The 14729-nt window shown below is 43.5% G+C and overlaps 1 protein-coding gene across 1 annotated transcript in view; it reads right to left on the bottom strand.

Annotated features, from left to right (window-relative positions):
* The window catches only part of RNF175 (ring finger protein 175), a 48286-nt gene extending 34705 nt beyond the window's left edge, over positions 1–13581 (bottom strand). The window contains 3 exon segments of the mRNA XM_030312884.1: positions 576–717; positions 4000–4037; positions 13440–13581. Of these exon segments, the coding sequence (XP_030168744.1) occupies positions 576–717; positions 4000–4037; positions 13440–13514 (255 nt within the window). The 5' untranslated portion in view covers positions 13515–13581.
* Positions 13582–14729: the final 1148 nt, after the last annotated feature.

Genomic DNA, 14729 nt, shown 5'->3' with positions numbered 1-14729 from the left:
CTCAGGTCCAACATGGCCTGAGCTACGATTCTGAGCCCATGAGATGGCAAAGTTCCAGGGGACTGCTCGAGTGGGATTGGTGTATGAAAATGGGATCAAACTCTACTGATGAGGTCAGTGCGATGTTGGCATCAACACATTTCCATAAATATGCAAATTATCAATGCCAAGAGAGTTTATTGCTCAAAGTTAGCCTCAATCTTCTGTTTCTGCTATTCCTAATCCTCCTTTTCCTAGGGCATTGGCAGAAGTTGCTATTGCTAAAGGAAAATTGGTTTACTTAAACCAGGGATTCTTGGTCTTGTTACTATTGACATTTTATCGCGAAGAGCTGTCCTGTGCACGTTTAGTGGCCTCCGTGGCCTCTACCCACTACAAGCCAGAAGTAATTCCCATCCTCCTCTCCCTTCCCACTAAGGCGTGACAATCAAAAATGTTTCCAGATGTTGCCAAGTATTGCCTGGAGGCAAAACTACACCTCGTTGAGAACCATTGACTGAAACCAAAGCATTTCCTTCAAGGGAGGGATGTGGCAGGAAGAACAGGATTCCAGAAGTCCCCCTGGGGCAACTCACATTGTAGGACCGGCCATGCCTCTGTCTCCACTGTACCAGCACTATCTGGGCGATGACCAGTGCGCAGAGGAAGATCAAGATCATCTCCACGTGCATGGACTCATGGCCCCGGTGCATCTTGTACATCCTTTCCTGCTGCAGGCTGGAACCAGCAAATGAGGTCATCTGAAAAAGGCCTCAACCCTTGCACAGTATATTTAGGAAAAAAAAAAAAAAGTTTGGGCTCATAGAAAGCAATTGGAGGTTTCAAATGTAGGGGGTTTTAAGCTTTGATTATAGTTTTCCTGGTTGTTTTTTTTAATTAAAAACAATTTTTTTTTTTAATTTTTCCTTTTCTCCCAGGCTTGAGGAGGGGGCAATGGAGAGGAGGAACCTGAGTTCATCAGGGATACCGATTCCTCTCAGCCCTTAGCTTGCCTTTGTGGTTTTGGCCTCAGCCTTGTCCTTTCAAGTTAAGGGATGGGGCTGAAAAAAATCACTGATGGGCTCTGGACAGACCTGCATACCAGTCCCATCGCCACACAGACTTGTGAAAGTGACTCATCCTCTCTGCAGCTCAGTTGCCTCCTTGCAAACTTAAAATAATGGCCCCTCGGTACTTCACAAGATTGTTCTCGAACTGCAAACCCCATGTTATTTTATTTGTTCTTAAATAAGGAATAATAATTATTATTAGATTATAATAAACTATGTAATATATTATATAACATATAATATATAGATTATTATATTAGATTAAATAATATGAAATTTCCATTTCCGAAAGTCAAAATAGTAAAATATGGTAATTTCAAGTAATTTTTAATATTTTGAAGTAAAAGGATATCCTGCAGATGGTGCTAATGGAGAGAATGTTATCCAAAGGCCTCCAGAAAACTCCTGAGTGAGCCGTATAAATTTTTTTTTTTTCATTATAAGGAGAAAGAGGAAGCCTAAGTATTATCTTAGGCAGGCATATTTAGATGATGGCTGAATGTTTCAGTTTTTAGTTGGACTCTTGGTTTTGCATAACGGTAGAGAAAACATTATAACAGTATGTCATCTGGTTTAACTTCCTATAGCAGAAGTGGCTTCAAAGAAAGCTTAGAGCAGTGGATCTTGATGTTGCTGTAAATTGGAAATCACTGGGAGTTTTAAAAGTCTCAATGTCCAAGCTGTGGCCAGATCAATTAAATGACCATTTCTGTGTGCTATGGGCTGAACTGTGGGCTTCCCCACATTCATATGTTAAAGTCCTACCCCCCCTTCCCCACCAGTTACCTTAGAAGGCGACTGTATTTGGAGATAGGAACTTTAAGGAATAAGGTTAAATGCTGTCACTGGGTGGGCCCTAATCCAATCTGACTGGTGTCCTTAGAAGGAGATCCGGTTATAAACTCACACAGAGGGAAAACCATATGAAGATGCAGTGAGAAGGCGGCCATCTGCAAGCCAAGGAGAAGTGTCAGGAGAACCCAAATGTGCTGACACCTTGATCTGGGACTTCTTGCCCCCAGAACTGTGAGGAAGTAAATTTCTGTTTAAACCACCTGGTCTGTGGTACTTGTTGTGGTAGTTCAAGTTCCCAATGTGATTTTAAGATGCAGCCAAGATTGAGAATCACTGGGCTAGAGGAAGAGAGAGCAGTCCAGGGTCAAGATTAGGGCAACAGGGAAAATTATGAATGTTGCCAATCAAGTACTTTATAAATAGTGGTTAGCATTATCTTTCATCCCCAGTGGGGCACCATGAGTCACAAAATCTCTTGAAGTTTCTTTCCACTTATGACTAGATATGGTGTGAATTTAGTGTGCACATCAGAAAACACTGCAGAGCTGTGTCTGGGTGGCTCCGTTAAGCATCTCTTGATTTCGGCTCAGGTCGTGATCTCACAGTTTTGTGAGTTTGAACCCCGAGTCAGGCTCTGTGCTGACAGTGTGGAGCCTGCTTGGGATTCTTTCTCTTTCTCTTCCCCCCCTCCCCCCCACCACACTCATGCTCTCTCAAAATAAATAAATAAACTTAAAGAAAACCCCACAAACACTGCAGGGTAATACTCTGTGCCATAAGATTGTAGCCTTTTAAAGGCACCCCTTGGGTATGTGGGTTGGGTTCTTCCCCCTTTACTAATAATTTATTTTTTTTAATTTTTAAATATTTATTTATATTGAGAGAGAGAGAGCAGGGGAGGGGCAGAGAGAGAAAGAATCCCAAGCAGGCTATACTGCCAGCAGAGAGCCTGATGCAGGGCTTGAACTCACACGAAACATGAGATCATGACCTGAGCCCAAATCAAGAGTTGGACGCTTAACCTTATGGGAATGAGCCATCCAGGAGCCCCTTTACCGTAACTTCTACAGCTACTCTAACGAGTAGAGAAGTACTAGGTGCCTCAGAAAAGGGCACTGAGGGTGCCCCCTGCTGGAGAACGTGTAGAAATGATCCTGTAGAGCCTAGTAAATCTTGCCTGAGGTCAGCTTCTTTGAGATGGAATCTTAGAACGTTAATGTTGGAAGGCACATTAGACGTACTGAAACCCCTACACTCAACAAATGAAGAAGATGAAGTCCCTATCAGGTAAACAACCTGAATAAAATTACATTGTTAATAGTCTTTGTGTTGGAAGCGAACTTAAGAAACACAAATGATTTCCAGAAGCTCATTAAAAAATACACTTGCTCCTCTGAAGAAATGGGAAGTGAAGAAAAATAAAGGGGTACGAGAACTTATAGTTTTTACAGGCACAACAGCAAAATAACTATTTAATATTCTATTTAATGAAAAGACTTTGAACTTAGGCCATGTAGATAGCAGAGTGAATTTATCATCAGCCTAAAATAAGACTTGCATGGATATAAAACAAAATATGCTTTGTGACATTCATCTATTATATATATAATTATATATAAGGAAAACACTCATTATAGATAATGAAAACATCTCAAAATAACCTATGTGGATGTACTTTGAAGGTATCAAGTAGTATGCAAATGTAATAAGTATTTCCTATTTTGATTAGGAATACATTCATAATTGATTACCATAATGCAAAAAAGGAGGAACTTTTCATTTTTCATTTTTTTTGGTGCCCACAGGGCCCTACTGGCCCCAATGTAAGTACCAGAACACAGGGGAAATAGCATATAAAGAAAACCAGATGTATCTTGTGCCTAAAATAAATACTAACTTGACACTGTCCTATTTTGAAGGACATATAAACCCAGCTTTGTGGGACTGCATGAATCACACTGTAGGAAACAGATGAAATCCTTGTAGTTTGGTTTATCCTATCTTTGTGCATGCATGCTAAACTAACCCACCTTCTGTGCCCCGAGAAATTTACAAATAAATGATGGCTTTGTTTGATTTCTCAAACTGTTAAGGTGGAAATGTAATTTTAGTTAAAATGTAAGTTTAAACAATTAAAAAAATTCTAATCACTTACTTCCATTCATCATCCGCAGAAAGCTTTGTGTGAGAGATCTGAAAAAAAACCAAAAAGAGCCCTTCTCAAAACTTCTTCATTTGTTCAGCTTGTATTTTACAGCATTACATGGGAAACTCAAGCCATGAAAAACAGTGATGTTTCCTAGTACTACAATAACTTAGGATGAAAACCCTAATAGAATATTTGCTTATGGAACTAAGACACACACACACACACACACACACACACACACACACACACCCCAAAAGAGTAATTAAGTTACTGTTAATAAATATTTGATTCTGCTCCTGTCAGAGAATCAGATGAGGCTCCATTCCTGTAGTTTATTTGGCAATTCATTCGAGGTTGTAGAGAGTGGCCTCCCAATAAGCAGTGTCCCCTTGGCTTTTGGGATATGATATGTAAATCCTAAAAAGAAAACATCTGTTGCTGGTGTCTTAAATGATGCCAATGAGTAAGTATCACCAAGTTCAAGGTTTTAGAGACCGAGCTGACCAGAGGCTCGACTTGTTTGGGGCATCTTTTGTGTCCTCCTGTTAATTTAATTTAAAGCCTGGCCCCAGGGAAGAGGGTAATCTGGCCTTGCCCTTGCAGACTGAGTTTGAGAACACAGAGACTAGGAAGTGTTTTCGAATGACCTACAGATTGTAGGCACATGCTGCCTTCCCTTGATCACTACTAATCTATTACATTTGGTCATCTGAAACCTTTAAGGCAATCCTTGGAAAGACATAATCTTATAACTTTCATGGAGAACACAGCTTAATCCCTAGTCCTATATGTTAAAAGCTAAAATCCCCAATGACAGCAAAGAAGGGAATGCAAAGAAGACATTTGTTACACACATCTGATATTAAGTACGTGTTTTTTCTATATGTTTTATTCAAATGGCACCAGCAAATCTGACACATGGAATAAAAAAATAATGCCATCCATTCAATCTAGGATTTCTCTGACTTGGGATAAACAGGTTTCATTATAAAATCTGTGCTTCTGCCACCTCTTGAGGGGTTCCCTTAGAAGAGAGAATAACACAGCTAAGTAGAGGCTTAGGCAGTATTTGCACAATGCCAGGACTTGCCAGATAATGCCAGGAAGGAGGATAATGCCAGGAAAGAGGAAATGGGTGAAGTAGCAGGTGATGCTGGCAGCTTCTCTATGGTTCCCTGATCCCATCAGGTGGTCCCTGATATTCAAATGGTGGTCAAAACAACTGGAGAGCCTCAGGAGGTCCACTGAGAGGGCTAGTTGAATCTTTAGACCCCAGGGTTTCCCCAGCCCCATCTTCTCTTAGGGACAGTGAGGTATCTGGCTTGGGGCTGGGCTGGGGCAGGCAGAGACAGTAGGGGGAAAAGGCACAGTGCTTGTGCATTCACTCCAGCCCTGGATGTGTCCATTTACTGTGCCTCTCCCACAACCCTTCACCCCACATCTGGGGCCAACAGGGAGTCAATGGGGCACAATCACTTTATTACTGTGGGCAGAGGACCCTGGGTGCCTATGGGCTGGGGGTTGGGGGTTGGGACACATGGGGTGGGTTGGGAGGTGGCCCTTGCACTCTCCTGCTTCTGGCTATCCCCCCATTGCAGGGCTGAGGGCAAGAAGCAGCATCCCTGGGGTTGGGGAGAATAAGGCCCTCTGAGCACTGGGATCTTCCAGGAGCATGAGGACATTACTGCTCATTGCTGAGCTCCTGCCTACCACCTGCCAGGAGAGTCCACCATTGGTTTCTGAGAACAGCTGAAAGTTGTTGCCTCTGGGGAGTGAAAATCAAGAATGGGGAAGGTGGAGTGGTGATGGGGTCCCACTTAAGTCTTGTAGAACTCTTTGACTCTTTAAATTGTGGATATACAGAATTTTAATAAAAATTAACATTAAAAAGAAAACATTTCCATAAGATAGTTTTCACTTAAAAGTATGACAAGGAACTCCGATGATACAAATGTTATTCCTCTTAATTAAGTTGCTGAGTTCCCTACATCTTGTATCCTGATCTTTTGCCTTTCTCTCTTCTTTTCAGCTTCCTTATTTTCCATAATTTTATCTTTTATATCACTGATTTGCTGCTCTGCTTCATTCATCCTCACCATCATGTCATCCATTTGAGATTGCATCTTGGTTATAGCATTTTTAATTTCAGCCTGACTAGGTTTTAGTTCTTTTATCTCTGCAGAAAAGGATTCTCTGGTGTCTTCTATGCTTTTTTCAACCCTAGTTAGAATTCTTACAATCGTGGTTTTAAATTCTAGTTGAGACATCTTAATTATATCTGTGTTGATTAAATCCCTTGCCATCATTTCTTCCTGTTCTTTCTTTTGGGGTGAATTCCTCTGTCTTGTAATTTTGGAGGAAGAAAAAAGTAATGAAATAAAATAAAAATAAAAAAGAAAACAAACATTAAATAAAGGAAGCTAGATCCTCACTATGTTTTGGTTTGATAGTTAAGAGAAGCTTGATGGAAAAGAGAAAAAAGAGAAAAGAAAAAAAATTAAAAGAAGAAATTAAAAATTAAAAAAATTAAATAATTAAATAGAATAAAATAAAAGAATAAAATTAAAAATTTGCTCTTTCTGTATTTAAGAAAAAAAAGAAAATAAAGAAAAAAACCAACATAAACAAAAACAGCAGCAAAGAAAATGAATAAACAAATGAACAAACAAAAAGAAACCCAAATGAAGCTCAATCCAGTTTCCCACAGAACTGAAACTCTGCAGCACAAAATGATCCATATACTAAGTGGGTGGAAGAGATCTGTGCTTGTCTTCTTGGGGAGAGACCTGCTGCTCTGCTTCTCAGGCTGATTTTTCCTAGTGGAGATGATATGATACTCTATGTGGAAAACCCAAAAGACCACCAAAAAATTGCTAGAATTGATCCATGAATTCAGCAAAGTCACAGTATATAAAATCAATGTCTAGAAATCTGTTGCATTTCTATATACCAATAATGAAGCAGCAGAAAGAGAAAACAAGGAATTGATCCATTTATAACTGTACCAAAAACCATATGATACCTAGAAATAGACCTAACCAAAGAGGTAAACGATCTGTATGCTAAAAACTATAGAAAGCTTATGAAAGAAATTGAAGAAGACACAAAAAAATGGAAAAACATTTCATGCTCATGGATGGAAGAAACTTTTTTTTTTTTTTAATATTTACTTATTTATGGGGGGGAGGGGCACAGAGAGAGAGAGGGAGTGAATCTTAAGCAGGCTCCATGCTCAGCGCAGACGCAGAGCCAGACACAGGGCTCAATCCCACGACTGTGAGATCATGACCTGAGCCGAAATCAAGAGTCGGACGCCTAACTGACTGAGCCATACAGGTAGGTGTCCCAAGAACAAACACTGTTAAAATGTCCATACCACCCAAAGCAATCTACACATTCAACGCAATCCCTATCAAAATAACACCATCATTCTTTATAGAGGTAGAAAAAACTACTCTAAAATTTGTATGGAACCAGAAAAGACTTTGAATAGCCAAAGTAATGTTGAAAAAGAAAACCAAAGCTAGAAGCAATCACAATCCCGGACTTCAAGCTGTATTACAAAGCTGTAATCATCAAGATGGTATGGTACTGGCACAAGAACAAACACAGAGATCAATGGAACAGAAAAGAGAACTCAGAAATGGACCCACAACTATATGGCCAACTAATCTTTGACAAAGCAGGAAAGAACATCCAATGGAAAAAAGATAGTCTTTTCAGCAAATGGTTCTGGGAAAACTGGACAGCAACATGCAAAAGATTCATTTTTTCTTACACTATACAATTAATTCAAAATGGATGAAAGACCTTAATGTAAGACAGGAAACCATCAAAATCCTAGAGGAGAACACAGGCAGCAACTTCTTTGACCTTGGCTGCGGCAACTTCTTACTAGACATGTCTTTGGAGGCAAGGGAGACAAAAGTAAAAATGAACTACTGGGACCTTATCAAGATAAAAAGCTTCTGCACAGTGAAGGAAACAATCAACAAAACTAAAAGGCAACCAACAGAATGGGAGAAGGTATTTGCAAATGACATATCTCATAAAAGGTTAGTATCCAAAATCTATAGAGAACTTACCAAACTCAACACCCAAAAAACAAATAATCCAGTGAAAAAATGGGAAGACATGAATAGACACTTTTTCAAAGAAAAAATCTAGCTGGCTAATAGACACATGAAAAGATGCTCAACATCACTCATCATCACGGAAATACAAAAAAAACCCCACAATGAAATACCACCTCACACATGTCAGAATGGCTAAAATTAATAACTCAGGCAACAACAGATGTTGGCGAAGATGCAGAGAAAGGGGAACCCTTTGGCACTGTTGGTGGAAATGCAAACTGGTGCAACCACTCTGGAAAACAGTATGGAGGTTCCTCTAAAAGTTAAAAATAGAGCTACCCTATGACCCAACAATTGTACTACTGTTTATCCAAAGGATACAAAAATGCTGAATTTGAAGGGGCATATGCACCCCAATGTTTATAGCAGCGCTATTAACAATTGCCAAATTATGGAAAGAGCCCAAATGTCCATTGACTGATGAATGGAAAAAGATGTGGTATATGTATACAATGGAATATCCCTTGGTGATGAAAAAGAATGAAATCTTGCCATTTGCAACCACGTGGATGAACTAGAGTGTATGATGCTAAGTGACATAAGTTAGTCAGAGAAAGACAAATATCATATGATTTCACTCAAATGTGGGACTTAAGAAACAAAACAGATGAACATAGGGGAAGGGAAGGAAAAATAAAATAAGATAAAAACAGACAGAGAGGCAAACCATAAGAGACTCTTAATATAGAGAACCAACAGGGTTGCTGGAGGGGAGGTGAGTGGGGGGATGGGCTTAAATGGGTGATGGGCATTAAGGAGGGCACTTGTTGGGATGACCATTGGGTGTTATATGTAAGTGATGAATAACTAAATTCTACCACTACTGCACTATATGTTAACTAGTGCTGATGAGGAAAACTGGCCTTCTCATGCCCTTCAGGTGTGTTGTGTACGTTAAAACAGTTTCTCCAGAAAGAAATTTGGCAAGGCATGTCAAAATCTAAAGTGTTTGTTTATTCTATGTAGAATAGCGTAAGAATAATCTCTCACAAAATGAAAAGACAAATACACAGGGAAAGATGACACAGGTGTTTACATAGTTTTATTTATAATATTGAGAAATTGGCAACAATCTATGTGTCAACCCATGGGGGATTGGTTAATGAGTTATGATATATCTATAACAAAGGAAATCAATTGGCTCTTTAAAATGATCATGCAGATCCATATTTATTGACATAGAAATATTTCCATGACATATTTTAAGAGAAAAAGCATGCTTTGAAAACAGTTGTATAAAATATAAGCCTATTAATGTAAATATACAGTTACGTAGAATAAAGAAACATCCAGAAGAAAGAGATATCCAGAGCAGTCACCAAAATGCTAACAGGAATGATCCATGGGTGCTGGTGTATATTGGAATATTTACTCCTTTTTTATATTTGTCCATATTGAATATATTCTGCATGAACATATGTCATTTAAAAAAATTTTTTTTTGATGTTTATTTTTGAGAGAGAGAGCACAAGCAGGGGAGTGGCAAAGACAGGGAGGGAGACACAGAACCCAAAGCAGGCTCCAGGCTCCAAGCTGTCAGCATAGAGCCCAACACAGGTCTTGAACCCATGACTCCAGAGATAATGACCTGAGCCGAAGTCGGATGCTTAACCGACTGAGCCACCCATGTGTCCCTGAATATATGTCACGTAAAAGAATTTAAGACGTCATTTTGATTCCGCTTCTCCTTTCCCCTGCCTCCTTGTCTATCAATTGCCAAGTCTTTTTTCCCTGCAGGACATTCCTGTTTACCTCTCTTCCCCTTTAACTCCCTTCTGAGCTTCAGATTCTTGTATCCACATGCCTTCTACATATCTCCACTTGGATGTCCTTCAGACACACAAGCTCAAGCTGCCCCAAACTGAGCATAGTAATTTCCCTCCAACCTGGTTCCATCCCAGTGCCCCCCTCTCACTCAGTAGCTCTACATCCCACCTAACCAGTTGTTCAAAACAGAAATATGGGATGCCATTCTTGACCTTAATCCTCCACTTCCAACCCAGTACCCTCCTGCAGACCTTACCCAAATACTTGGCAAACCACTTCTTTCCACCTCAATGGCCTCTATGCCTACCATTATTCCTTCATTCAACAAACATCTATTGATTACATCCTGGATACCAGGCACTGGGGTAAGAGCTGCCATACCATAAAGGTGAATAAGACATACAAGTTTCCTGTCCTCATGAATTGGGCCTTGTGCTCTAGAGAAAGTGTGGACAATAAACAAGTAAAGAAAACAATGACCTAATGTGGTAAATTCTATGAAGAAGCTAAACAGAACGTGTGATAAAGAATAACCAGCATGGGGAGAGGCTGTTACTCGTTAGACTGGTTGGCAAGGCCTCCCTGGGCCTGAGGACGGATCCAACCTGGTGCGCAGAGGGTTCTCTTCTTCCAGGGGGGCTCCTACCTCCACTCCTTTTCTCCCTTCAAACAGTGAGGGTGATCCAATGAAAAGCAAACTGATCACATTTGTTCCGCCGCTCAAAACACAAGTGGCTGCCCTTGTCACTAACACAGCTCCTGTGGCCCTTTCCAGCTTCTTTTCTTTCCACTGCCCCTGCACAGCCTCTGCTCCAGCCAAGCAGAACTTTCCTGTCCCCTGAATGCTTTTCCTCCACCTTTCTTTTTTTTTTTTTTTTTTTTTTTTTTTTGCTTTTCAAACCCCCTTTGGGGATGCCCTGGACTCTGCTTCCTCCAAGAGCCTTTTGGGTTAGGCCTCCCCAGTGGGTCCATTGTCCACCGAACATTGTTACCCCATGGCATGGTCATTGGTGATTTATTACTTGTCTTACTCCACCACTGAATACTCCCTGTCTGGTAACATCACACACTCAATCAATACACAGTTGACTTTTGAACAATGCAGGGGTTAGGAGCACCAATCCCCCCACAGTCAAAAATCTGTGTAAAACTTTTGACTCCCTGGGACTTTACTACTAATAGCCTACTGTTGACTAGAAGCCTTAGCAATAACATAAATAGCCGATCAACACATATTCTGGATGTTATATGTATTGTATACTGTATTCTCACAAGAAAGTAAGGTAGAGAAAAACATGTTATTAAGAAAATCGTAAGGAAAAATGCATTTGGAGTACTGCACTGTAAATAATCTGTGTGTAAGTGGATCTGTGCAGTTCAATCCTGTGCTGTTAAAGGGCTAACTGTATTTGAAAACTGCCTCCCTCTTAGTGCCAGCCCTCATCATTTCTTACCTCAGCTGCTGCCTCCAAATTAGTTTCCCCACTTTCAACTCTTCACAAAAATCCATCCGTTAGAGAAATATCGCTAAAATGAGTGGCAAAACCAGAACAGTAAACTCAAACTACTGCTATCCCTGGGACGTATGTGAGCAGGAGCTAAGGATGTTAGGCTTGGAGAGCTGTGTTCAGTGATATGGAATCCATATCACTGGGCAAGGACAAAGCTTCCACGGATGGAGCGGTAGGGAGGGGCTGCGTCTGGCCTACTCCAAGGTAGAGAACAGTGTTGAGGCAGAGATGGGTCCTCTGGGGAAATCAAAGCCTGCAAAGCAGGCCCCAGACAAGCAGAAAAGAGAACTGCTGAGTCCATGCTGTCTACTCTCTTGCACCCTAACTTTGAGGAGTCTCAGGAGCACATAGGGTGTAGCTGGCTTCCTAGGCCACAGGGAGAAGGAGGATGGGGAATAGGGAGGGGGTGTTTGGCACAAAGAGGTACACAGGGAGCTGGGCAGACTAGAGTCCCAGATCATGAGGTTATATGTTTATTATTTATTCACTTATTTGTCCAATAAACATTTCCCAAGGCCCTGCCATTTGCCAGACTCTGTGCTTTGTTCTGGAAATAGAGTAGCCAGCAAAGCAGAACAAGGTGGGATTAAGGGACAAGCTCTGAGTTGCTCCCAGGACAGAGTTAACAGGGGACCACACCTCCTGAGGGCAGTGGGCAAGGCAGCTATGGCACCCTTAAGGGAGAGCAAACATCAGCTGCAGAAGTGACTCTGCCAGTCTTCTGCCCTTCCCAGCACGCAGACTTCTTCATCCATAACACTCTGTGAACGATCTGATCTGGGTTTGAAACCAGTAAGTAAGTCATGGAGTTCCCTTATAGCTTCCCCATGTTAGAGAATCAATCTCCAATGCATAGCATGATACAAAACTTGCCATAACCCACCTTTCTCTTCCTACAAGCCTTCATGAACCCTGGATTTCTGCCAGGGTCATAGTGAATATCCACTCTCACCCCCACCTTTCTCCATGGTCATTTCCCACCCCCCCACCCCCAAATTTTTTTCACCTCCAAGTAATTTGGTATTCCCATTTCCTGCATGGAGAATTCTCATTTCCTCTCATGGCCACATGGAATCTCACCCATCCCCCTGAGGCCCAGCTCAAAAGCCCAGCCACCCCCATCCACCCAGTCAGCCTTGCCCACCCTCCCTACCAGAAGCAATTCCTCGCTTCCTAGAAATCCTACAAAACTTCACTTGAACAGTAATTTCTTTGGGGACAGTAATTTCTTCCTACCCTCTATGAGTTATTTTGTCCTTGTTACACTGGGATGTGAGTTCCCAGAGGAAAGGTCTACCTCTAACTGCATCCCCCGTATCCCAGGAGGAGCACAGTTCCTGCTATGTGATCATGGCCTAAGAATCATCTATAAATGAAAAATAGTAATGATGGGGTTTGAAATCACCATGGGAAACCTAGCGGGGATAGCTAGCCTACAGATTCTCAAAGCTTGAGCATCAGCACCTCCTGGGAAATAGTCTGACTTTCAAAATGATGAGGCATTATCCCAGAGGTCCAGAATTAAAAACCCTGGGGGGCAGAGTCCAACCATCTGTTTTTTACCTAGCTTTCAGAGTGATTCTGATGCTCGCTGCAGTTTGAGAACCATACAGTCAAGCCTGATGTACACCCAGCACCCTTCAGCTGTCCTCTTCCTTCACCTGGGCCCTGGGGCTTCTGTCGGGGAGCTGGAAGGAGAGAGGGGCAACCAGTACTGAAAGCAAGGAATGGACAGGGATGAGTCGGATAAAGCTCATTCTGGAGGAGACGGAGTGGGGGAGGCGGGGTAAGGGAGGGGAAAATGAGGAGTAGGGGATGAGAAGGGAGAGGAGCGGGAGAGGGAGAGAGAAATGGAGAGGAGTTCGGCTCCCGTGGGGTGGGGTAGGGAGAGGCGACGCCACGAGCACCTTCCAGAAAGGTCATCCGTGCCGCGGCGGGGGACTCGGAGACCAGTCCGTGCGGCCACCCAGCCCCCGCGTGAGCCTAGGCACCCTGGCCCCGTGTCCCACCGCCTGCGCCCGGCGCCCGGTACCTGCTCGTGCTGGGGAGGGGCCTCCAGCCCCGGCGCCGCCTCGCGCACCGCGGCCCCCGCGGCCCCCGCGGCCATGCCTCCGCCGCGGCGGCTCCAGCGCCCCGCGGGCCGGGGAGGGTCTCCGGGAGGCCGCTGGGGGACGCCCTTTCCGGCGCGAGCGCCGGGTGCCATCTGAGCCTGCGGCGGCCCCGCCCCGGGCCGTGCGCCTCCCCTCCGCCCTGCGCCCGCGTCCCACCCGCCTCCTCGCTGAGGAGACCCTTTGGGGATCTTCCCCTCTGCAGACAAGCAGTGGTCGGCCATCGCGGCTCGTACAACATCCTGCGCCCGGCCCTGTGGGCTGGATAGGGGCCGGCGGTTTTATCACCAGGACGCAGGGCTGGAGGCCGGCTCGGAAGTAGGTAGGAAGAGATGTGGGGCGTACGGAGAGTGAGAAATGGAGGTGAGAGAGGGAGCGAGGGGTCGTTTTCTCCTCCGCCCTTTTCCTCAGAAGCCTTCACCCGAAGGCGGGAGTTCAGGTGGCTGTCCAAATCCTGGGAGACCAGGAGCCAGCTACACCCTATGTGTTCCCGAGACTCCTCAACCTCTGTTGCATCTCTAGTGGCGTTCCTGTCCCAGGGCCCATAGCCCCTTTTTTCCTCTTATCTGCAGTTTTAATAATTTGGACAGGTCCCTGGTGAAGTCACACCTAGCACCTCCAAAGATGATGGCGGGGGGGGGGGGGGGGGGCGGGAAGAGAGAAGATGGAGCCTCTAGGCCGGGGTGCACTTCCCCCTGGGAAATCATTCCCAGCTTGCCTTTGTCCCCCCCACCTTCAGGGGTGTTCTCCTTGACCTCAGCAGTAGGCCTGAGCCTGCACTTACGGCCCAGAAAAGGCTGGAACATTTGGGGAAGCTTTTAGGAATGCCCTGGTGTTAATGGGGGGCAATAGACAAAAAGGGAACAGGTAAGTAGGCAGTCTGACTTACAAAATATGGCTTACTCCATTCCAGTTTGTGATGGCTCATAGTTTTCAACACCTACAAGGAGGTACCCGTGGAGGCTGCTGGACACATCTCTGCCATGGTGGCCCTGCCACCTAGCAGAGTGTAGACAAAAACATGCAGGACAATTAGTTGTGTTTCCTGTTCCAAGTACTGTGCTCTGTGGTAACGCATTCGGTTTTCACAACAAGGTCACAAGGTGGGTGGTGTTATTAGCTCCATTTTACATGAGAACATTGAAGCACGAGAGGTGCAGAAGTTGGCCCCAGTTCCAAAACTAGTAGGTTAGGTACAGTGGGAATTTGCCTTT

The sequence above is a fragment of the Lynx canadensis genome, chromosome B1 (genome assembly GCF_007474595.2).
Source record: "Lynx canadensis isolate LIC74 chromosome B1, mLynCan4.pri.v2, whole genome shotgun sequence".
Taxonomy (NCBI): Eukaryota; Metazoa; Chordata; class Mammalia; order Carnivora; family Felidae; genus Lynx; species Lynx canadensis.
Note: the sequence above shows the minus strand (reverse complement) of the source record. Positions and strands in the feature narration are given on the sequence as shown.